The sequence below is a fragment of the Vicugna pacos genome, chromosome 2, assembly GCF_048564905.1.
Source record: "Vicugna pacos chromosome 2, VicPac4, whole genome shotgun sequence".
NCBI lineage: Eukaryota > Metazoa > Chordata > Mammalia > Artiodactyla > Camelidae > Vicugna > Vicugna pacos.
The window spans coordinates 87,005,205-87,028,711 of record NC_132988.1 but is presented as its reverse complement, the minus strand read 5'-3'; the positions used below and the strand labels follow the sequence as shown (position 1 = coordinate 87,028,711).

Below are 23,507 nucleotides of genomic sequence, written 5' to 3'. Positions count from 1 at the left end.
ACATTCACCCACAGTTGATATTTATCATCAGTTGGAAATTTAAACTATAAGCTGTTTTGTTTTGTTTTGACCTAAATGAGCAGTTTTGACCTACGTTTGATATTTTGGCTACTCCACTCTTCCTTTTGTTCCCAAAGAACGAAAGTACAGCCCCATGTATTTTTCTAGATCTGTGTTTTCATGAATCTGAGCTAAGCTCAGAAGGACAGAGTGTATATTGGATTGGCACTGTTGCAAAGGTGAACGGGCAATTCAAAGAAAGACTTCTGGCAGAACGCATTTTGGAATGAATGAAAGAGTTTCAGCATGTTAGAGTTAAAATCATTTCAAGAGAAAGACATTCCTGACATTATGGTTAAAATCAGTGGAAAACATGATCTGATATAAATACACCTAATTTACAGCTTATTAGAAAATGTTTAGTAGAGATGAAGTTGTAATAATATTTAGAATTGAAAAAAACAGAAAGCAGTAAGACTTTTTTAGTTATGTAGTCTTAATAATGTATCTCTCAGAAAATTTGAAAATATTCACAAATTTATTCATGAATAAACTGAATTACCTCTTGTCTCAAAAGACGTTCTGCCTGATTTCTGGTAATATTTTTATGGTACCACCTGTAAAAGCAATAAAAAAATTTTTTTAATTTTATATTCCATTTCTTTCCAGAAAAAAAAAAGCCTGCTTTATTTCCTTCATTTTTAAGAACTCATTCCAGAACTGACTTTACAAAATGGAGTGATTTTTAATTCAGATACACAATAATATACTATTATGTGCCAATTAATTTAGTTTAATACAGTTTTATTAATTGCAAGCCATTATCCTGTTTATTCTATCATAGCTCAATTCAACTTTATGACACACACTTAGTATATAATGTTGAATGATTTAACCTCCTGAAAATTTCCATGAAAAGTATGTGGTTAAGAAGTCATCATCTTCAATACACACTTCAATAACCACAGCTTTGGTTAAACAAACTAAAAAATACCCATTTCTTTCCTCTCAGGAACATCTTATTTGCACGCTTTGATATGTGCTATGTACCTTTCTGAAATTAAAGTCATGCTAACATCTTTGACTCTGCTAACTATGTTACCTTGCAGTAAAGTTAAAGGTTCAGTAGAGTAAATGGAACAACCAACATGTAAATAACCCTGCCCCACTCCATCTCAGGCCCCATCTGGTTCCTTGGTCTCCCCTTATCACTAAGTTTGGTCACACTGGAATTCTTTCCTCACTCAAATTCCAAGTCCTATTCTGCCTCCAGTCTTGCTGTTACTTCTGCATGACACCTGTCATTATTAGATAAACAAGATTATACTGTAAAGCACAGGGAAATATACACAAGATCTTATGGTAGCTCACAGAGAAAAAAATGTGACAATGAATATATATATGTTCATGTATAACTGAAAAATTGTGCTTTACACTGGAATTTGACACAACATTGTAAAATGATTATAAATCAATAAAAAATGTTAAAAAAAAAAGAAATATGTCATTAAATGACTTTAGAACACTGGAGCTAGACACAATAATCATAATTAAGTAACACTGTAATTAAAGTATATGGCTTGATATGACAACACATCAGTAAGCAAATGTTGCACAGGAAAGACAGGAAATAGTAGAACAAAGGAGAGAGAAAGAAAAATGGAAGAGCTTTCATTTCAAAACAGGATTTTTAAAAGGAGTTAATCTAACATTACCAGAAATACTGTTTTCGTGGACAGCAGAAGGAAGAATGCGTATATAACCATGCATTAAGTCAGGTGGGTGGGCCAGATGATGGCTAAATGAAACTCATACCTGCCCTTGAGAATGGAACCTATCTTATCACGTGGACTTCCCCTCTCCATTCATAGCAGAAAGCTGCCACTGAATTAGAATGGTCAGGTTTTAAAAATACTAATGTCCTCAAATTGAAAATGGACTTTTAAAAAGATGAACCACAGAGAATAGAGGATGATGACAGGTGATTCTGGACAAAGTAATATGGCCACCTGTCGCTAATGGGCTAAGAGTAGCTATGATGTTAACCCGTGAATATCACTCAGTACTTTTTAATGAATATTCATATTGTGGGAGGAAATTTCAAGATGAGTCTAAGACCTCTTGTTACAGAAAGAAGAAATTCTTTCAAAATAAATGAAGCAGAATTAAAGACACAAGGAATTAGTTTAAAGGGCACCCCTCACTGGCTACATTGTGAAATATGGATGCTAAAAAGCCAAGACTGCATAATGATATGCAAAAAAGGGAAAATTAACATAAATTGATTTTTTTCTAAATAAAAAAAGTGTTGGTATTAATTTTGTTGCTTTGTATGTATTTATTATAGTGATAAATAATATAAGTAAATATATTAATTTTGTTTGAATGTAAATTGAGTCCATCCATGAGGAAGTCATGCTTAGAATGACTTCAAAGCAGTAACAAAAGAGCCAGATAGAAGTAAATGATGATGTAAATCAACTATACTTCAATTATAAAAAAATTTGAACATCACCTTACAATTGATGATATTAAAAAAGAAGCATATGATCAATTTAAGATCCTTTAAAATAACGCAGAACTCCATCTGCATTATTATCATAATATATGTAAGGCAGAAAAAGATAGGAAGAATGCAACTTAGAGGAGGCTGGGGACATGGTATTTCAGAATTTTATCTATTTAAATCAAAGGGTAAAAGTTAGAAGAGTCGTTTTTTTTTGGTTTGTTTTTTCAGAGAGGTAAGGCTCTCTTTTACCAAGACAACACTGATCATTAAATTAACACTGAATGATGTAGACAGGATTGGGGTGGGGCTTCTATCAACATATTAAAAAAAAAAATCCAGCATGTCCAACTGTGGTTGGGTACAATCATCCTATATATATGTAAGCCTCAAGTTCCATGTCCCAGTCTTAGGTTTCTGATCAATAAGTAACAGATCAATAAGTTATGGTCTTGAGTTTTAGACCTGGAGACCCTAATAGATCTGGGAAGGCAAATCAGCTTTAGTAAGTGACTTCCTAACCCTGAAAAGATTAAGCATGCAGCATAGAGACAACGAGATAAATCAGACTCATACTTCCATAGCTCAGAGTAATCAATGTTTACTATTTTAGATATCTATAATTTTAAGAGAATCTAGCATATCAGGTTTTTGTCTTTGATTTTAAATTTATAATTAATCTTAAACTTATTTGAAGTTTAAGAAGAGTTAACTAATTTTTAAAATGATATTTGCACAGTTAAGAGAATTTGATTTACCACACATATATGTTTAATTTATTACATTTCCAGGATCATGTAAGGGCTTACAAAGAGCTGTTACAACTGCAGATTTGCCCCTCAGGCATGTGAAGCACTTAAAAAGAAAACTGAACGTATTCCATTTATTAACGGAAGTTAAATGTTTCAGGAAATTTAATTAACTGAACTTATAAATAAGACTGATTGTTTAAGGACATTTCCTATGTTGAGTATGAATTAAAGTGATCGTTCTTATTTTTTTAGATTTATAAACAGTATATCAAGATTTACAAGTTAAATTTGAAGGCTTACTGAAAACTAGGTTTTTATACTATAATGTTGATAATTTGGATATTAATTTCAAACCAAAGGAGCCATAAATATTCCTGTGTATAAAAACTCCCTCGAGACGTCAGAAGCCCACATGGACAGAGCACTCCTTCCCCTATCGGCCCCCTAACTCTCTCCTGTCCTCTTTGGCCCTCAAGTCACTTCCTTAGAAAGAGCTCCCCCTACCCAACACCCTCATCCAAATCACAGCCCCTTCCCTGCTGCTTTCTCCTTGTGTCCCACAGCGTTCCTTCATTACACCACAACTTACAATTACCTATTTATTTGTGAATTTGGGGTTGTTTAATGTCTATTTCCCCATGAAGCTATAAGTTCCATGAAGACAGAGACTGCTTCTCCGTATTCTATTTCTATTGCCCAGAACAGCTAACATCTGGTACACTCTAAGCCTACAATAAGAAAGATTGAACAAATAAAGTGACTGGGGGGCAGAAGTAACTATGAATGTAGCACACCTGTAATACTAAGCAAGCTGGACCAAACTATAAATGCCCTTCCTTGTTAGTTTCACAGTTCAAGGAAATAATCATTGCTAGAATGTACTGACCAGTTACTATGCACTGAATGAGACAGGCATTATTGTCCCCAGTTTTCAGATCATTCAGAGGTTTAGAGACATTAAAATAACTTTGCCCAGAGCCAAACCATTAGTCAGTGATGCTGCTGAACTTGAACCCAGATGTCTCTGATTTATAAGCCCATGCCACTCCACTTCAACACAGGGCAGTACTCTCTATATGGTCATCAGAACAATGCTCGGCATAGGGTCAGTGGTTGATGAATTTTAGTGATTTATATTGATAATTATTATATCTATATTTCAATAAACCTTTCTTTAAAGAAACAGCAATGAAACTAAAAATTAGTCTTTTCATAATTGGAGTCATCAAAGATGATGACTTTCACTTATTTATCTATTTATTTATTTATCTAGTTATTCATTTAAATGGAGGTCCTGGGGATTGAACCTAGGACCTCATGCATGCTAAGCACGTGCTCTACCACAAAGTTATACCCTACCCTTCCCTAGAAGATGACTTTTAAAGATACATAAATCCAGGCTGAGGAAATGAGATAATAATTCGAACCTCAGAGTAGTTTAATTCATGATCCAATATCTACAGTGTAAGCAACTGGTGAGAGACAAACTCTAAGCCCAGTCTAAACAGGAGAAGCAAGGAGAATTAATTCCTAGTGAAAGGAAAGAAAGCAGCATTGTTGCTTAGTAAGCATCCACTCACTAACCACCAGGCACTGTGTTAGGTTCCTTCACACAGATCTTTAATCGCTGAGAAAATCCAAACTGGGGTTATGATGGGTTTGGGGGGAGTCTTATTTTTCTGATTTTTCTTAGCAGATTTTTCAAACCAAACCTCCCCTGACCTGGCCCTGAAAGAGACCTGTTTGTGCTGGGCTGCTTCAGCTGGGGCTAGCGGTAAGACCCCCCAGGGGCTCGCCTCTGTAACTGGAGGTCGTTGTGCAACTGTTTGCTAAGGAAGTGGGTTCACCCACTCGGGGGCTTTGTTTTACTGAGTGGAGACGGGAATTTCCGAGCAGAGTTAAATGACGCAGGTCAAGAGACGGGGCATGACAAGCTGAGTGAAGAAGGAAAGAGAGGAGAGACCCTGTGGTGGAGCTAAGGGGAGTGACTTGGGAGACAGAACAGAAAGAGCACACTGGGAGGTCCGGTAAAGTTATGTAGATGTGTCATGGGTCCTGCGGTCACCTCCTTCCCCTCCAATACAGTCTACATTTTTCACTAAGGCTTTTAGAATTGGATTGTTTTAGGAGAGGGATATGTTGACTCTGGCCTGCAGGTGGGCTCAAATTAGCTGCAAGGCAGAGCAAGGTGGGGCTCAGTTTGCTCAATTTGCTCAATTTGTCTGGTTCTCGGAGAAGCAGCTGTCCTAATGCCTCAACTCGGATCACCTACCACCTCTGCTGGAACACAGGCTAACTGCAAAACAAGTATCTAAGCAGGGAGCGGGTCCTCCAGTGCTCAAACTGTGAACCTAAATTTATAAAAGACGAGGACCACTCCCAGCTCTGCCACTCCCTACTTGCACCTTAATATCTCAACCTTAGTTTCTGATCTGCAGAATGAGAGGCTAAGGAAGAGATTGCTAAGAACTCCATCTTCCAAATCGGTAAAGTGTAACAAAAATGAACTTCTAAGCAGAACTCTAGTGAACATACCAAATTTCTTCCAAACCACAGCATTAGCCTACTTCTCATCTTCAGCGATTTCCAAACATTTCAAAACATGAGCCAAAATACAGTAATCTGTCTATATATTAAGTCCGATTTCCCACTCATTTAACAAATTATGTCATTTTTAAAATAATAACTTTTCCATGTAGGACATACAGTAAAATAAGTGCAAGATGACTGGTTTCACGCTGTCACTGCTACAATTTTTAAAAAATGGCCACACAAAGCAAAACAAAAGTAATTTTAAGAAAAAGAAGTTTCTGAATCAACCATTATAAGGATCAAAGAACTCTAAAGCTAAAGTTGCCAAATGTGTTACTTTCTTTTCCTTTCACAGACCAAAACCAGCAACTATACTTACAAGCTGCCCAAATGTACTTGATTTTCATAGATCAACCATAGGACATATTTTGGAGGAAACTTACTCATATATTTCTAAATTAGTTGGTTTGTTTTCAGTCACATAGTTGCTTGGAATTAAGCCTTCATTCCTACAACAAAAGACAAAGCAAAAATCAAAACGCTTGGCGCATTTGTGGCATTATTGTGGCAACAATCCTTTTAAACACCTAAAGGACGTGGGGGGAAATCAATTCATTTGACAACTTAAATTGTTGAAAGAAGAAAAAAGCTTTTTTCATTTCAACATTCAACTAAAATCTCTGCATGAGAAATACTAAGTTTCTGAGTTACAATATGAGTAGTTCAAGATGTTTTGTGACATGAAAATCTTTGCAAAGAGGATAAAAGGCATTTGTGATCACTAGCATATCACAGTGTCTAGATTAAAAAGACATCTTATTACAAAGATATTGACTTAACTCTAATTGCTACAGAATATTCCATGAAATATTTTAGTTTAGTCACACCCCATTACAGCAATGCTATTTAAAAAATACTTGAACATGCCTTCTTGTGTACAAGCAAGAGTATTTCTCTAAGACGGATACCAAGCAGGGTAATTGCAGGTCACAGAATATGTACAGCTTTCAGTAGATATGGCAAAATTGCTATTGAAGGGAAATATATCCATTTACACACTAATTGGCAGGGAGGGGTATCTCTTTTCCTATACCTTCATCAGTAAAATCTGAACTTTAAAATCATGAAAACATCTCCAAGACATGTTGTTGAGGAACACAAGCAAGTTGCAGAGCAATGCATAAAATATGGTAAGATTTAGGTCAGTCAGATCTGCAAACAATATCATATATTTCAATACATGCATGAGAGTGTGTTTAAAATAACCTGGACGGGTACTAACTAAAGGAATAATGGTGCTTACTCTGGGGAAAGAGACTGGGTTTGGAAGTGTAGCAAAACAGAATGTTGGCATTATTTATCTTGTCTGAATATTATTTTTAGAAAGAATATTCACTTATTAGCTTTGAAGTTAAAAATTGTTTTTTTTTTAAAGTCCGAGTCATGCCAATAGACCACCTGCAGGAGTAACTAATTACACAGCCCTGAACCTCTTAATACCTCTTTTCCCACTGAAAGGTCTCCATCACATGTTGAATCTCAACAAAGAACTGGTAAAAGAGCCAAATCATCAAGAAAACATAAAGAAAGAGGGATGTCTGTACTTCAAATGCTTAGATACTTATAATCTCCAAATCTTGACAAGGATCAGAAATCAATGCCAGGATTCTCTCCTAGAAAGCTCAGATACTCCTCAGAATTCTTCTCTACCCAAGACTCCAGACTGGAAGTAACAATATATTGCAGCTGAAATGAAGTTTTTTTGCATCCCAGGGTCTTTTTCCCTCCAACTTGATACAGCAACTATTGCAATGTTTATTTCCAAAATTAGTCATTGTAGAAATATGAAAATGAGTACAATTCTGTTTCTGTTTCTACCTTGGAGCTTAACAGGAAAAACGTCAAATTCCCAAAGAAAGCATAAATCAGAATAAGAATTTATACGGTAGGAATTTTTTTCCACATTTTACAAATAAAGAAACAAAAACTTACTAAAAATAGAACTACCATATGATCCAGGAGTTCCACTTCTGGGTATTTATCTGAAGAAAATGAAAACACTAACTCAAAAAGATATATGCACCCATTGCAGCACTATTTACAATAGCCAAGATATGGAAACAATCCAAGTGTCTATGGATGGATGAGTGGATAAAGAAAATGTGGTACATATATCTACAATGGAATATTATTTGGCCATAAAAAGAATGAAGTATTGTCATGTGCAACAACATTGACCTTGAGGGCATTATGCTAAACGAAATAAATCAGACTGAGAAAGACAAATACCATACTCACTTACATGTGGAATCAAAAAAAAACCTTTAAATTTAAAAAACAAACAAACAGGCTCATAGATACAAAGAACAGACTGGTGGTTGCCAGAGGCAGGGGGTAGGTGGAGGATGAATGGGTGAATGGGGTCAAAAGGTATAAACTTCCAGTTAAGAATAAGTAAGTCCTGGAGATATAATGTATAGCATGGTGACTATAGTTAATAGTACTGTATTGCATGTTTGAAAGTTGCTAAGAGAGTAAATCTTAAAAGTTCTCATCACAAGAAAAAGAAAATTGTAGCTATGTATGGTGATGGGTGTTAACTAGACTTGTAGTGATTATTTCACAATATATTCAAATATTGAATCATTATATTGTACACATAAAACTAATGTAATGTTATATGTCATTTATACCTGAGAAAAGAAAGAAAGAAAGAAAGAAAGAAAGAAAGAAAGAAAGAAAGAAAGAAAGAAAGAGAAAGAAAGAAGGCAAGGGGAGAAAGAAGACTCAGAGAGAGTGAGTGACTTACCCAAGGACACACAGAAGTACATGACAACATCAGGATATAAACCCACGTGTGCCCAGTTCTGAGAGTCTGCCTGAAATCATGGTGCAAAAATGCTCTCTCATACAGATGGGGAGGTGTGGGAATGGGTTCTATTTCATTTACAAGGAATAGTTATAAACCTGGAGAAAATAAACCACTACTTTATGCTTCAAAAGTCTTTAGAGAACGAAAGAGGAGTGATTTGGTAAAGACCAAGCCACCAGTCTTACCCCAGGCGGTCTCTGGCCTTCCACCAGTGAGGATTATACTTCTCCAGTATCAGGTACTCCTCTGCTCTCTTTAACGCTAAATCATAGGGCTCTCTGGGCAGATAATCATACAGTGCCTTGACTTGGATCCTCTCTTCAGCAACCTCAGATGGCGGGAGGGGAGGCAGCGGCTTGCGTTTTGATGGTTGCACACGGCCACTGTTGGACTGTAAGAACTAAGGAGTGAGTCGCTGTACTTTGTTTCAGTAATCTGTACTAAATAAGAAGAGGCATATATAGGCTGTTTGCCTGCTGCTTCATTCTCCTACCCAACTGCACCAAAACAGAAGCCAGGGCGGGATAAACGTAGGAAATTACTAACTCTAAAACAGCCTTTCAGTCCAGCCACACACTCATCATTCTGTAAACTCTCAAGATCACAAATTCTCTTGCCAGCATTGCATTGATTCTTTTTTCATCTCACAATTCTTAAAATTTTATCTCCTTAATAGTTACACTTTAAGGACTTTCCTCTCTTGGAAACAGAAAAACAGCTCTTCCCTTCCATGTACTGTAAGCTTGTGTTTCGGTTTATCACACTTCCCAAGAAAATGGATTCTCCAACACTGAACAGAAAATTACTCCTGGCTTCAAAATGGCAGTAGCCAGAATATATTTTTTTTCCTATTTCCAGTTCTGCCAAAATGTAGGAGAGCAGGCTATTTTAACTGGCCTTTTTTTCTTTCACTTTTTTCTAGGACATTGATTTACTAAATGTTTTTTCATAGCTTATTATGTGCTAAGCATGATACTAGGTTCCAGGCAGTGCAGCAAACAGTACCTCATGAAGCACAGACCCTAAAAATGCCACCTTCCTCTAGCCCTTCTGCCTCATCAAAACGATACTCACTTGCTTCTTACTTGGCAATCCACTGAACCACGGTCTGCGATGTTCCGTGTATTTTTCGGAAAGTTCTTCATCCTTGCTCAGGCTTATTTGTGTCCTCACTTGTCTGACATTGAAGAGTAATCATGTCACAAATGATCATTTGGACCCAAATTGTCTGTAAATCTACTAGATTATCACAAACTAGTGGGAAAATCTCCTTCCTATTGCTTTTTTATTTAGAAGACTTCCTAACTCCATTTCCTTGGGCAAGTTACTATCTTTCAGAACTTCATTTTTCTTATCTGGGAACTAGAGATGCTAAGAGTATATATACAAAGTTGTTATGAAATAAAATTAAGAAAACACATGTCACATGCCCAGTCCAGAATCTGGGGCATATTAGGGGCATAAAACTATAATCATGAAGTGAAGACCTTCCTTTGTGTCAGACACAGTGTTGATCATTTTACAGGCATCACCTCATTTGATGGTATCTACTGTTTCAAGTGGGCACGGTGGAGTGATTAAGAACATGAGTTTGAATCCCAGATCTACCATTTCATGGTGTGGCCTTGGGTAAGCAATGTCACCTCTCTAAGCTTCAATTTCTCCACCTGTGTAACGGGGATTGTAAAAAAAAAAAAAGCACGGGTGGTTTCGAGAGTTACTTGAGCTAGAAAACGCAAACTTCCTAGCACAGTCTGACACATAAGACATTCCCACTCAATGCTGACTGATACTGCCATCACGGCGCCCTGGATTTTATCCTTATACATCCTTTGCTGGGCACCAAAGTGCAAAACACACTGATGGTTTTGGGGAGATACTCAAATGCATAAGGCAGGATTCTTGCCCTTAAAGGGTAATAATTACAGAGTGAAACACAGACATAAGCAGCATCCATGAACTAAATATGAAATAAAGAACCAAGCTGCATGCTTTGAACCACACCACAGAAGGAGCAGTTAAATCCAAGAGGATCAAGGAAGGATCACAGACCTGACACTCTGACCTATCGCTAGCTTTAAATGAATGTGCATTCAACAGCAAGAAAATGGGAAGGGTATAGCTCAGTGGTAGAGTGCGTGCTTATCATGCACAAGGTCCTGGGCTCAAGCCCCAGTACCTCCATTAAAAATAATAATAAACAAATAAATAAACTTAACTATCTCCCCCTACCAAGGGAGAAAAAAAAGAAAACAGGGAGAAAATGGGAGACAGGTTTCCCAGGCAAAGGGAACAGCAGATACAAAGAGACATGGAGACCTGACAGACAAAGAAACGGAATGAATTAATTTCCAAGGAGTTGCCCTCGGAAACAGACTTACCGCTTCTGCACGGAACAGCAACAGCAGCAACAGAAAATTGACTGGATGGTATTATCTGAAAAGCAGATCATTCTCAACCATTAGAAATCATGAGTCCATGACATTGGATAGATGAGGCTGGAGGTGCTATTCCAAAGGAGGAGATCCCTGAGGGCAGGGGTGATAGAAATTTTTCTAAAGCAGATGCAAAGTCTTGACCGTGCCCTTCCTCACTAGTAGAAGGTGGAAAGTTGTCACTAACACAAAAATAAGTTACTGGCACCCTGGCCACTGCGGTTTCCCTTCTCAGGCGTTTCTCCCCGGGTCTGGTTTCATGCATTTCCTCAGTGAGTGAGTGAGAAATGACCACTGCAGTCTCCTCTACCCTGATCAGGACTAGCTAACAAACATCGAAAGAGTATGATTCCAAAAGCAATGTTCTTGGAAGTTTATTAGCAGGGATTTTGAATTAGGTCCATCACATTTCTTCAAAAATATTTTTAGTATATATATTTATACAAAATAATACAAATATATTAAATATAATATTTAATATATTTACAATGCATTTAGCATAATATAATATAATGATATAATTTAACATAATTATTTTATTTTTACATTTTATGTATAAAAATATATTTCTACCTTTTGGGCTCTCAAATTTTCTGTGGAATAGGGCCAAACGTAAACTGAATATTTAAAGAAAGCATTAGCTAGCTAGTAAATCCGAGTCATGTTTACACTTTTATTGTCAAGCTTAATCTTTGTTTAAGATCGATCATTTGCCCTTTTTGAAGCCATAAATAAAATTTGGCTTTATCAAAAGGATGTTTTATGTTCCTAGAATCTGTATTTCACAGTCAGCTCTTTCTCATATTGATACCTGGAAAGGAAGTATTATTAAGGAAGCAGAGTACATTAGACATGAGTGTTAGCTTTGAGGTTAGAAAGATCTGGGTGTGAATTCTAGCTAGGGGGCAGGGGAACAAACTATATCTGAGATAAGTCCCTTTACTTCTCTAAGTCTTTGTCGTCCTATCTGTAAAAACAAGATAATCATACCTACCCGCTTTGAGAAGCTATTAAAGGGCAGATGTTAATCTCCAACTTTGTGGGTTAAATAAGTTATTTAACTATTCTGTGCTTAAGTTTCCTCATCTATAAAATGGGAATAATAGGATACTTAGTATATAAGGCTTCTGTGAACATTAACTGAATGAATTCATATAAAGCACCTAGAACAATAAGAGTAATCAAAAATATTATCATTATACGGTTGTTGAGAAGATTAGATTAGATATTTTCCCTAAAGTTCTGGAACACAGAAGAGGGGTGCAAACAGAAGACCCCAGTACAATCTACCCCTCAGCATCCACTGTATGCCCCAGAAAAGGGGATGCAATGGAGTCCCATCAGGTACTACAGTATCACCAGGTGATGTCAATTTGATCATACTCCCACCTGAAACCTAGTACATTAACCACCATTAGGATTCCTAAGTAAGATAGAGAAGGAAATGAGGAGAAAAGAAGAGAAATATAAAACATAGCTGCTACAATTCCCGCCTCTATAGCTGTCCTGAGTCCGCAGTTGATCACAGATACCCTCTGTCACCACTCATTACTTGTTCCCCCTTGCCTCTGCCAACACTCTGGCTTCAGGGGGTGCTTTACCTGATGGAATTGCCCAGATGTTCACTCCTGAGGGATCTGGGTCCATAGCTGATCTTATCTTAACGGGGTTTTTAGAATTTTCCACTGACCAGGACTATTATGAATTTTAAGAAGTAAAGCGAGTGAATTCCCTGAGTTTCAAAGCCCTTTTTGTCCTCATCAGGAAGAATGAACCCAATTCCTTCTTGGGAATCAGGATACTCATCCTGGCTACCCTGACCCCTTCCTGTGCCTATCAATTCAGTGACACAAGGAATCCCAAAATGGTTAGAGGGCAGCCTCAACTTCCAACATTCCCTAAGGAAAGGACTCTTCTGTTCGGCACTGGACTCTCCAAATTCAGCAAACCAAGGTCACAGGGAAAGAGCATAACAATATTCCAGTGGGTTATTAGGTAGTGAGAGGGGCCACTCTAGTCTCTACTCCTTTGTTCCCAGACTCACGCATCCTGCTGTATGGGAACAGCACCGTATTTGCTGCTGGCTTAAGACATTTATTGCATCCTAGAGGACACCACTCCCACTTTGCAAGATGTCGTTTCCCCGATGTCACAGGAATTGAGCCTTTAACAGGCCACTCCTCTGTCCTAGCAAGCCAGCTTCTTCTGAGTTACGGGACACGTGGTAAGAGCATTCAGAGAACCACTGAGCAAGGACCAGTGGAACTAAGAAAAGGTTAACTGACTCCACAAAATGGATCATCTTGGAGACTTTTGGTTACATCTTCTCATTCTCTCCCCATTCCAAGAGTTTCAAGCACATTCCTCTCCACCAGATCTTCCACCAGTCTCCCAGTCTTGTTCTTTCCACAACCCCGACCAGCAGGCCAACTTTTTTGCCATTGCCTACGAGTCACCGTAGATCAGTGCCTCAGATTATTTTCCCTAGTGAAGTGAACAAACTGCTGTACTTCTTGAAGTACAGAAAGAATTTCTTTTTAATACAATCTTTCAGGCTACCTCTGAAAGAGGTCATAGTACAATGGCTGTTAATTTCCTGTTCATGTGGACTCAGGATGCAGATCTATCTGTAAATCAGCCTCAATGGGACATTCCTCTTGGGGCCTCTGGTGTGAGTGGAAGGAGAAGGAGGAAGAATGGGAGCCACGTGAACATGACGCCTGCTCATGAAGTTTTCTTGGGCTCACTTTCATGCATACCACTTCCAAATTATGATGGGTTACTGCTGTGCATGCCCAGTTTCTTGGTTCAGTGAATCAGGTAACACTCAGCTCACAACAGGCAGTTTGGATCGCATAAATATCTCACGGTCCGTGGATGAAGCATTCAGTCTTCACCAGTAGCAAGCCAGGAACTACTTTTCCCAGTCAAAAATAGTTATCAGCACAGGCTCAAGTCACAGCTCCAAATTTCTGGAGGTCTGTGCTGTGTTCTCATATTGGGACTTTTAGAAGCCTCATCAAGCCAACATTTTGCCCTTCATCCCAGGCACCAGTGATAACGTGAGTGATTGATAATTGGTAATTGATTGATAATTGATAATATTCCTCCCAGCAATAAGGCTGGACCTCTAACTATATGACCAAATAAATCCCAGATCCAATTTCAACTCTGTTTCCTAAAGCCACTTCTGATACCAATGACTGTATCAGTGTTAGGGCTCCAACACAAAACATGACATACTTAAATTTGAATAATTTTTAAAGGGTTTATTTACAAGGAGACTAATTACAAAGGTGTGGAAGAGGGTAAAGTAATCATAAAGAATGTGCAGAAGCCTGGATCCCACCATGGTGGAACTGTCACCATCCCTAGGTCCAAAAGGATTAGGAAAGTGAGAGAGAGTTAAGTAGAGCAGAGATCACTTTACAGGAGCAATGATCTGCTGTTGAGGGACACGGCCAGCTCAAGGCCCCCACAACTTCCTTCCAGGGCTCCCCATGTGTGTAATGCAAACAGAAGCCAGAGGGCTTGGAAGCTTATTGAACCAAGCCCTACAGTCTGCTTTTCCAGGGTAGAGTACAGGGTGGATAAGAATGAATCCCAGAGGCTGGGCTCGCTGAGCCATCATGGAGGCTGGCTACCACATTTAATCCCTACAGGTCATCCTTTCTGGGTAGAATAGGGTGGGTGAAAATAAAGATTTCCAGCACAGCAATCAATATTTATTGATTCCTTTTCCTTTCACAGAAGTTAACCTTCAAAACCTAGATTCATGCATTAGTTATTTGCCTTTCTCTGATTTGGACATGGCCATTGCTCAGTCTTTGGGCTACAGACATGTTGCTGGTCCAGTGGTACACATCTCATTTCTACCCTGGAGATACAATTCCGGCTCAAGTCCAGGCAAAGATTAATCTCTGCTCCTACTGCTGTTTCATCACCTACCCTTGATGTAATAACTTTCTTTCCTAGCCTGTACCAAGAAACTACCCATTTTCCAACCCAAAGTTGATTTCTGGAGACTATTTAGAGTCCCCAAATCTTCACTACCTTGTATATTATTAGGTTTTTGTTGTTCAAGTGCTTCTGACTGTCAGTTTTCATCTGGTGGCCTCTGCGTGAGCAAACTGCCAAAAACACTCCCCAGAAAGAAGTTACATCAGCACTTGGTGGCTTTGTCTACTTTGGCAGGAGTGGGTCTAATTTACATTCTTACCAGTTTACTCCAGTGCTGTATTGGAGCCCCATACAGATATGCATCTATGCAGGCCAAGAAATGCAAAGGCAAATGTAGGTTACACAAGTGAGCGAAGCAGGTCAGAGTATGGTGTTGATTGTGCCAAAAATGCTGTGTCAAAGCCACAGGTAGAGGTATTCAAATTCAAAAAATTTGTAAATACTCCTACTCTCTCCTACATAACCATTTTTTCTCCTCTCTACTGGATCATTCCTAATACCATATAAATAAACTGTTACTTCACCCATTAAAAACAAAACAAAATACTCTTGATCTTATTTCTTCCATCAGCTTTGCCCCTCATTTTCAGTAACATCTAGAAATGAGTAGTCTCTACTTGCTGCATCCAATTCTTCCCCTCCCACTTTCTCTTAACCCATTCCAGCCAAGCTTTTGTCCCTCCTACTTCCCCAAACTGCTCGTTAGGGTCACCAGTGTGTCGTATGCACTGCTATAAACGATGGTCAATTCTAGAGCCGCATCCTACCTGAGCCCTCAGCAGCATTTGACACCATGTCCTCCAGGTTTTCCTGCTTCTCGGTCTCCTTTGCTGCTTTCTTCTCTTCCTCCCTCACCTCTTAAGCTGGGTTTAATGCTAGACTGCCCCAAAGCCCCTGATTTCTTTTTTCTGTCTCGTTCACTCCCTTATCTCACTCCTTCCTGTGTCTTAAAAACCACTGATCTGCTGATGACACCCAAATGTTCACCTCTAGCCCAGCTCCAGTGACTTCCAGACTTGCATGTCACACACACTCTCAAATTCTCCACTTGGATGTCTAGCGGACAGCTCAAATGAGCATGAAGACGTCTGAACTCCTTCTCTTCCTTCCTCCCCAGACTTGCTCTACCCATTCCTCTCCATCTTGTCAAGAGCAACTCCATTTTTCCAGTTGCTCAGGCCAATACTCTTAGAGTCATCTTTGACCTCTCTCTTTCCCTCACATACCAGTCCAATACATCAGGAGCGCATGCTAACTCTTCCTTAAAAATATATCCAAGAGTTTCAGCTTGAGATGACAAAAACGTCCCGGAGGTGGATAATGGTGATGATTGTATGGAATGTGCGTGTACTTTATGCCACTGGACTGTATACTTACAAATGGTTAAAATGGTGAATTTTATGTTAGTTATAGTTCACCACAATTTAAAACACACACACACACACACACACACACACACACAGAATCTAACTCCTTTTCCCCACTCTTCTGTTACTACAAGGTGGAAGTCTCTGTCATCTCATCTGGATTATACCAACAGCCTCCTAACTTCTTCCTGCCTCTGCACTTAAGCCACTCTGTGGTTTATTCTCAGTGGCCAGAGTAATTCTTCTAAAACCTAGGTCAGATCATGCTACCCATTGTCTCAAAAACCCACAGACTTTCCATCTCAAGGAGAGTTCCAGCCAATTTTCTCAAAATAGTCTATAAAACCCTCCGTGATCTGGTCTCCCAGTACCTCTTACCATCCCTCCAATGTGCTTGTGCTCATTTCACACCAGCCACACTGCCCCGTTGTGCCTCTGGGCCAGGGCTGCTCTCACCAAAGCTTCTTTGCTTTCGTTCTGCCTGGACCATTCATCCCCCAGGTGTCAGCCTTGCTCACTCTCTCCACTCCTTCAAGCCTGATCAAATCTCACCTTCTCAGTGAAGAGTACCCTGACCCATCACTATTGCCACCTACACTCCACTCCCTCTTACTTCGCTCTACTTTTTCTTTTCTTTTTTTAATAGCATTTCTCACCTTTTAACATGCTCTGCAATTTATTTTTCTTTTCTTTCTTTTCACACTGTCTGTCTCCCCTACTAGAATGGAAACAGGGATCTTTGTCTATTTTGTTCACAGGTATCTCCCAAGAGGCTAAGATAGTTTTTGACACCTGATACGTACTCAGCAAGTATTGGTTGAGTGAATGAATATACGAATAAATTGATCATCAAATTATAACCTTTTCAAAGCACCCACCTGTCTCGATTCAGTCCTACTGGGAACGTGGAAACTATCTGTGGACAGAATAAGCAGGTACAACACAATAAACAGTGAACAATAAGAGTGGGGATATAGGAAAAAGCATATGAAAAGGAATCCATGTATGTATGTGCATGACTGAAACATGCTGTGCACCAGAAATTGACATAACATTATAAACTGACTATAGTTAAATTAAAAAAAAAGAGTAGGGATATAAGATTCGACGATGAAAGTCCTTGAAATCAGGGAAGATAAGAACCTAACTGTGTTTGTAGAAGGGAGTCTTATTAAGTAGTGAAGATAGAGAACAATTTGACCACAGGCTAAAGCAGAGTAAACTCTGTACTCAGCCTAGAAACCTTCCTAAGGTGATCCAGTACGGTGGGCTATGACCATTTATGGCCATGTTTTACTATAAACTAAAACCATTTAATATCACCAAAGCTAAGTGTCTATAACGGCCACTTTACTCCTTGAATAACTGCTGGCATGTTATAGTATTCTCTGTATCTTTCTGTACACTTGAAACATTTCAAAACTAAAATTCATAGATTTTAAAAACAGAAAACCTCAGAAAACATGGATGTTACTGGAGAATGTTATTCTAAGTGAAGTAAGCCAGAAAGAGAAAGAAAAATACCATATGAGATCGCTCATACGTGGAATCTAAAAAAAAATTTTTAAAAATCCAAAAATACAAAACAGAAACAGACTCATAGACACAGAATACAAACTTGTGGTTGCCAGGGGGACGGGGGGTGGGAAGGGGCTAGGATTTCACAATGTAGAATAGATAAACAAGATTGTACTGTGTAGCACAGGGAAATATATACCGGATCTTGTGGTAGCTCACAGCAAAAGAGAATGTGACAATGAATATATATATGTTCACGTAAAACTGAAAAATTGTGCTCTACACTGGAATTTGACACAACATTGTAAAATAATTATAAATCAATTAAAATGTTAAAATAAATAAATAAATAAATAAATAAATAAATAAATAAATAAATAAATAACAGAAAACCTCAGAAAATCAAGTAGGTCTGTGATTAGATAGTTAGGTAGCTATTCTAGGATTGAAAACTTTTATATGTACATGATTTTTAGTGATAGATGTAAAAGGCTTTTTATTTCTCTAATTCAGCCAACTGTCTCACCTTTTAGTCAATCAAAATTATCGTCTTCCTCACTAGCCCCAATAGGAAAACTAGCCTATCGCTTCCCCTTTCCAGTTTTCCTATGTCTGTGTGAGTCCACCAGAGTAACCCTGGCTTCTCCCTGAGCCTCATCCTTTACATCCAGTCCACCATTAATCTGTTCAAATTGTTTGGCTTTTTACTTCTTGTCTTCCAACCTAACACAAGACTTCAACAGCCCACACCTGTATTTCTGCATTTATTCATTTAATCCTCACAATGACCCCATGAAGTAGAAGCAACTTTACAGATGAGGAATCTGAGCAGAGAAGACCATCATTGCTGAGAATCAGGGACTTATAAATGGAGACCCAGGATTGGAACCCAGGCCATCTGACCCCAGAGTCTCTACGGTTAACCTCTGAGGACCTGGTGTTGTTCAGTGACTGGATGAACAGGCCAAGTTCCCTGCCTCTGACAGAGAAAGACAAATATCACATGATATCATTTATATGTGGAATGTAAAAAAAAATCATACAAGTTCTATTTACAAGATAAAATAGACTCATGGACATAGAAAACAAACTATGGTTATCAAAGGGAAAAGGCAGGGGAGGGATAAAATAGCAGTCTGGGATTAACAGATACACATTACTATATATGAAATAGATAAACAACAAGGGCCTACTATACAGCACAGGGAACTATATTCAATTTCTTATAATAACATATAATGGAAAAGAATCTGAAAAAATATATATGTATGTATATGTATAACTGAATCACTTTGCTGTACACCTGAAACTAACTTTGTAAATCAACTACACTTCAATAAAAAATTAAATTAAAAAAAATTCCTGCCTCTGAGCATTCTCTCTCTCAATCCATTCTATATCCTCATTTCCCTAAAAGTCTGTCTCAGCCAAATGCTCTACATCTTCACCATCTTCTCTGGTGACTAAAGCTGATAAAACTGTATTGCAAAATTGCTAAGAGAGTAATCTTAAAAATTTCTCATCACACACATAGTCACATTATAACTATTCACAGTGACCGATGTTAACTAGACTTATTGTGGTGCTCATTTTGCAATGTATACACATACCAAATCATTATGTTGCACAGCTGGAGCTGATACAATGTTATATGTCAATAGACCTCAATAAAAAATAAAATTAAGTAAATAAAATAAAATACTCTCCATTGCGTATGGCATCAAGATGGTATCTTTCCTTATTTCCAATGCCTTCCACGATCTGGCCAGCCACACCCTGACATAGTGATCACCAATTCCTATTACACCAGCTTCTATTCTTCTGTTCTCTGTTCTCACAGACATCTTACCAAATTCTGCCTCTGGCTGGAAAAAGGCTTCCATAGCAATTCACTCCCACCTGCTCTTCCTTTGGGCTCCCAAAGCACATATGATCTGTCTTGTCCTGTGGCTCCTAATCAGGTACCATCTTAGATGGTGACTTACGTGTCTTGGTGTCGCCTTCCTCTCTCACAGGGATTCTCAGTCTCACCACTGTTGACACTTTAGAATGACGAATTCTTTATTGTGGGGTGCTGCCCTGTGTATTGTAGGATGTTTAGCAGCATCCTTGGCCTCTGTGCACTAGGTGCTAACAGCAACAGCTCCGTCCCCCCTCTATACCCTCCCCTCCCTCCCTAGGTGTGAAAACCAAAATGTTTCCAAGCATTGTCAGATGTCCCCTGAGGGCAAAAATCAAGAACCACTGAGCTAGACCGTAAGCTCTTCAATTTCACAGTCTGAGTCTTATACTTTATTGTCTTGTCCATAGCATCCAGCCTTGGCGTCTGGTACACAGCAAAAACTCAATAGACAGCAGTTAACAACTCCTCCCCGATATCCACACCGTCACGTTACACCCTGGCTCTACTTTTCAGTAACTCCTTCCACCACACGATACCTCACAGCTCAATGATGGCCGCAGGGAAAGCGAGGTTGACCAAGACCTTTTGACTAAGTGTAACAGCAAAGTTGAAGAAGACAGTTTCCGGAGCTTGTGGTAGGTCATGAGTCTAAACTTTTGTTCCAGATGTAGTAAAAAAGGAGGAGGAGGAAGAGGAGGAGAAAGAAGACGAGAGGGAGGAGGAAAGGAGGAAAGGAGGAGGAGGAGAAGAAGAGGAGCAGCAGCAGCTTATTCAAAATGAAGCATCAATCCATGAGATGCTAAATGAAATGGTTAAAACCTGGTGTTCGTGGCTTTTTTCTGTATTAGGACAGCATATGGGGTTGAGCAGGCTTTAGGGTCAGGGTACCCTGAAGTCAAATCATGGCTCTGCTTTCTTGTAGCAACAGTATGATTTGGGGCAATTACTCAGGAGCCTCAACTGGAAAATGTTGGAAATAAAACCTACCTACTAGGAAAAGCACGTCCCCACTCCTACCAACAAAGCTTCTACCATCTGCAGGCACTACAGTAAGATCTTTACTAACTCCCTCCCTCCTTACACATTGAAATAAGTCCTGTTCTTATCCCCACTTTACAGATGAAGAAACTGAGTAAAAGAGAGGTTCAGTAATTTGTCCAAAGCCACGTAACTAAAAAGGCAGCTGAGCCAGAATGTAAGCCTTATGAGCTTGGCTGAGTCCCTGAACATAATGAGACCAGCCTTGTGGATGAGAAGGTGACAGAAGAGAGCAGAGTGAGGTGCCTACAACCCAGCGGCTGCTCATTGAGTCTCTAGCCTTTCCCTCACTCAGCAAGTCTGTTCTGGGTGTTCGCAGGCAGATCTAAGGCAAACAAATAGAAGCAGATGTGGTTCTGCCTCTGAAGACAAAATGGGAAGAAGGCCAAGGAAGCCTTGGGCTGCCCTTCAGCTCCCAGCTCCCCTGTTCTGAGCCCATTCTCTGCCCTGTTCACTCCATTCAGGACACTGATGGGCTCCCTCCCCACTATCAACACAGCTCTCCCGAGAGGCTCTGAAGCTTTTTAGTAAGGTGTAAATGATATGATAGTAAACTGATGTAATAGGAAACACCTACTACAGTACTTCTTTTAAAGGCATTTTCATGTGTGTAAGCATGACACCTGTATTTGTCATGGTGAAGAAAGAGAGAGAAATTGATTTAAGGAATTGGTTCACACCATTGTGAGGGCTGGTGAGTCCAAAATCTGATGGGGTGAGCTGACAGGCTGGAGACTCCAGAAAGAGCAGCAGTTTGAGTTCAAAGGAAGTTTGCTGGTGGAATTTCTTCATGCTTAGAGGTCAGTCTTTGTTCTAGTAAGGCCTTCAACAGATTGGATGAGGCCCGCTCACATTACGCAAAGTAATCTGCTTTACTCAAAATCCACTGATTTAAATGTTAATTGCACCCCAAAAATATCTTCACAGAAACATCCAGAATAATGTTTAACCAAATACCTGGGCATCGTGGTCCAACCAAGTTGACCCATAAAATTAATCATCATTATACCTTAAATTTAAATACACAGAACTTTCAAAGACAAATTGCTGGCATTTGTTAGCACGAATGATACCTGAGGACTAGGAAAAGGCCTTGCCCTATTCATTGAACTTAGAACACATGACTACAACACCAGCAGAGTGGCCTATAAACCCAACAACAATCTCTCAGTTACTTTTGCTCTCTGCTGCAGCCTAGAATTTTAGGAGGAAGCTTTTTCAAAAATACTGACTTGTCCTGATTCAATAGCAAAGGCAATTGCCTTCAAACAGGGACAGAGCCACTCTGCCATGAGAGTATAATAAGGTTTTGTTCTGTCTCCCCGAAGACCAAGAATAGCGGTGCGCAGGAGGGCGGACTTCTGCTTCGTTTACGGCTCCTCTTCTGCCCAGGACAACTGCTGCGAAGTAGCTACTGCCCACTAAGTAAGTGCTGAGCGAGCAAAAGACAAACTGTGGCAGTTTGTCTTCCAGTGCTCCCCGCTTTGGTGTGGCTCTCCAAGTCACCAGGCATCTTTATTTACAGACTGAAGCACTGATTCACGACAAGGCAGGTATCAGTGATTATTCGATTCAGGGTCATTTACATCATCAAGGGTCTTCTGGGTGAGCGGTAAATGAAGAGTCATTTCCACATGCCATTACCGAAGCCATTCTTTCAACTGTTTAGCTCATTAACCTGCAGCGAGAAAGCTCTTTGGCACCTTTGGAAAAATTCCCAATTTAGGCATAAATTCATGCATATTTGGCCTTTGTCAGAGAAAATCCAAAATGCCCCAGAGATGGGCAGTGACTATTTACCAGCTGGAAGGTTATATTCGGGGTTGACGATGATCTGGAGCTTCCGCTCCCAGGCTTACATCTGCGCTGTTTTTTTCATCTGCTTCTTACTCCCCAGCAAATACTTTAATTACATATCGTGTACCAGCAAACCAGGAAAAGGGCATTGCATCCCGGCGTAATCTCTGTGACCTTTAGAAACTGGCACATCTGGGTAAGAGAGTCGAACCTCTCATTTTATTTGGTATTTGCGTTCTTTCCTGGGAAGTCTTGCTCCCTCCGCTCCCATCTGTGCAAGGCTCCTAAGAGCATTCCTTCCACCTCCGGGCTTGTGCTGCTTGGGAACGGGTGTCCACCAGGGGGCGCCGGAAGGGAGCGGATGGGGACGCTCCGCTTCTCGGACCAGCTCCCCCGGCGGCCCTCAGCCCAGCGGATAACCGACAGACCAAGAGCTGTGGGACCACCGGTGTCGGGGGAGCCAAGCTGGTGGCGTTCCCTCCGTTTCTAATGTTTTCAGGTTTTTATTAGCGTAACCTCGCGTTCATCCTCTGACGTTTCCGATGGTAGAGTTTCGTTTTGAGTCAGTGCTGCAAGTGAAATTCGTTCCTCCTGAATTTGATCGTAATGACAGGCAGATGGCCGCTGATTTTTATTTGAAAACTGGCTCATTTTAAGAACTGCCTTTAGCCAAACACCAGGCTTGTCGCCCAACCCACACGATCCAGGCTGTGGTTTTAGGGCAAGGAATTCTGGTGCAGCTGCAGCCACAGCTGAAGGGCTCAGGGGTCGGAAACCCCTAGAAAACCTGTGGCTTTGGAAAAATGGCCCTGGGCGATTAGAGCTGA

General features: G+C 39.6%; 1 protein-coding gene and 1 non-coding gene across 2 annotated transcripts in view; one reads left to right on the top strand and one right to left on the bottom strand.

The window, feature by feature from the left end:
• TXK (TXK tyrosine kinase) overlaps window positions 1-11,265 on the bottom strand; it is a 41,480-nt gene extending 30,215 nt beyond the window's left edge. The window contains exons 1-5 of the mRNA XM_006198109.4: window positions 11,044-11,265; window positions 9,737-9,839; window positions 8,848-9,053; window positions 6,234-6,299; window positions 563-617 (exon numbers count right to left, since the gene is read on the bottom strand). Coding sequence (XP_006198171.1) covers window positions 563-617; window positions 6,234-6,299; window positions 8,848-9,053; window positions 9,737-9,839; window positions 11,044-11,114 — 501 coding nt within the window. The 5' untranslated portion in view covers window positions 11,115-11,265. The remainder of the gene's footprint in view (window positions 1-562; window positions 618-6,233; window positions 6,300-8,847; window positions 9,054-9,736; window positions 9,840-11,043) is intronic.
• On the top strand, window positions 10,773-10,846 carry TRNAD-AUC (transfer RNA aspartic acid (anticodon AUC)). Its single transcript has one exon. It is a non-coding gene; the product is annotated as a tRNA-Asp (tRNA).
• Window positions 11,266-23,507: the final 12,242 nt, after the last annotated feature.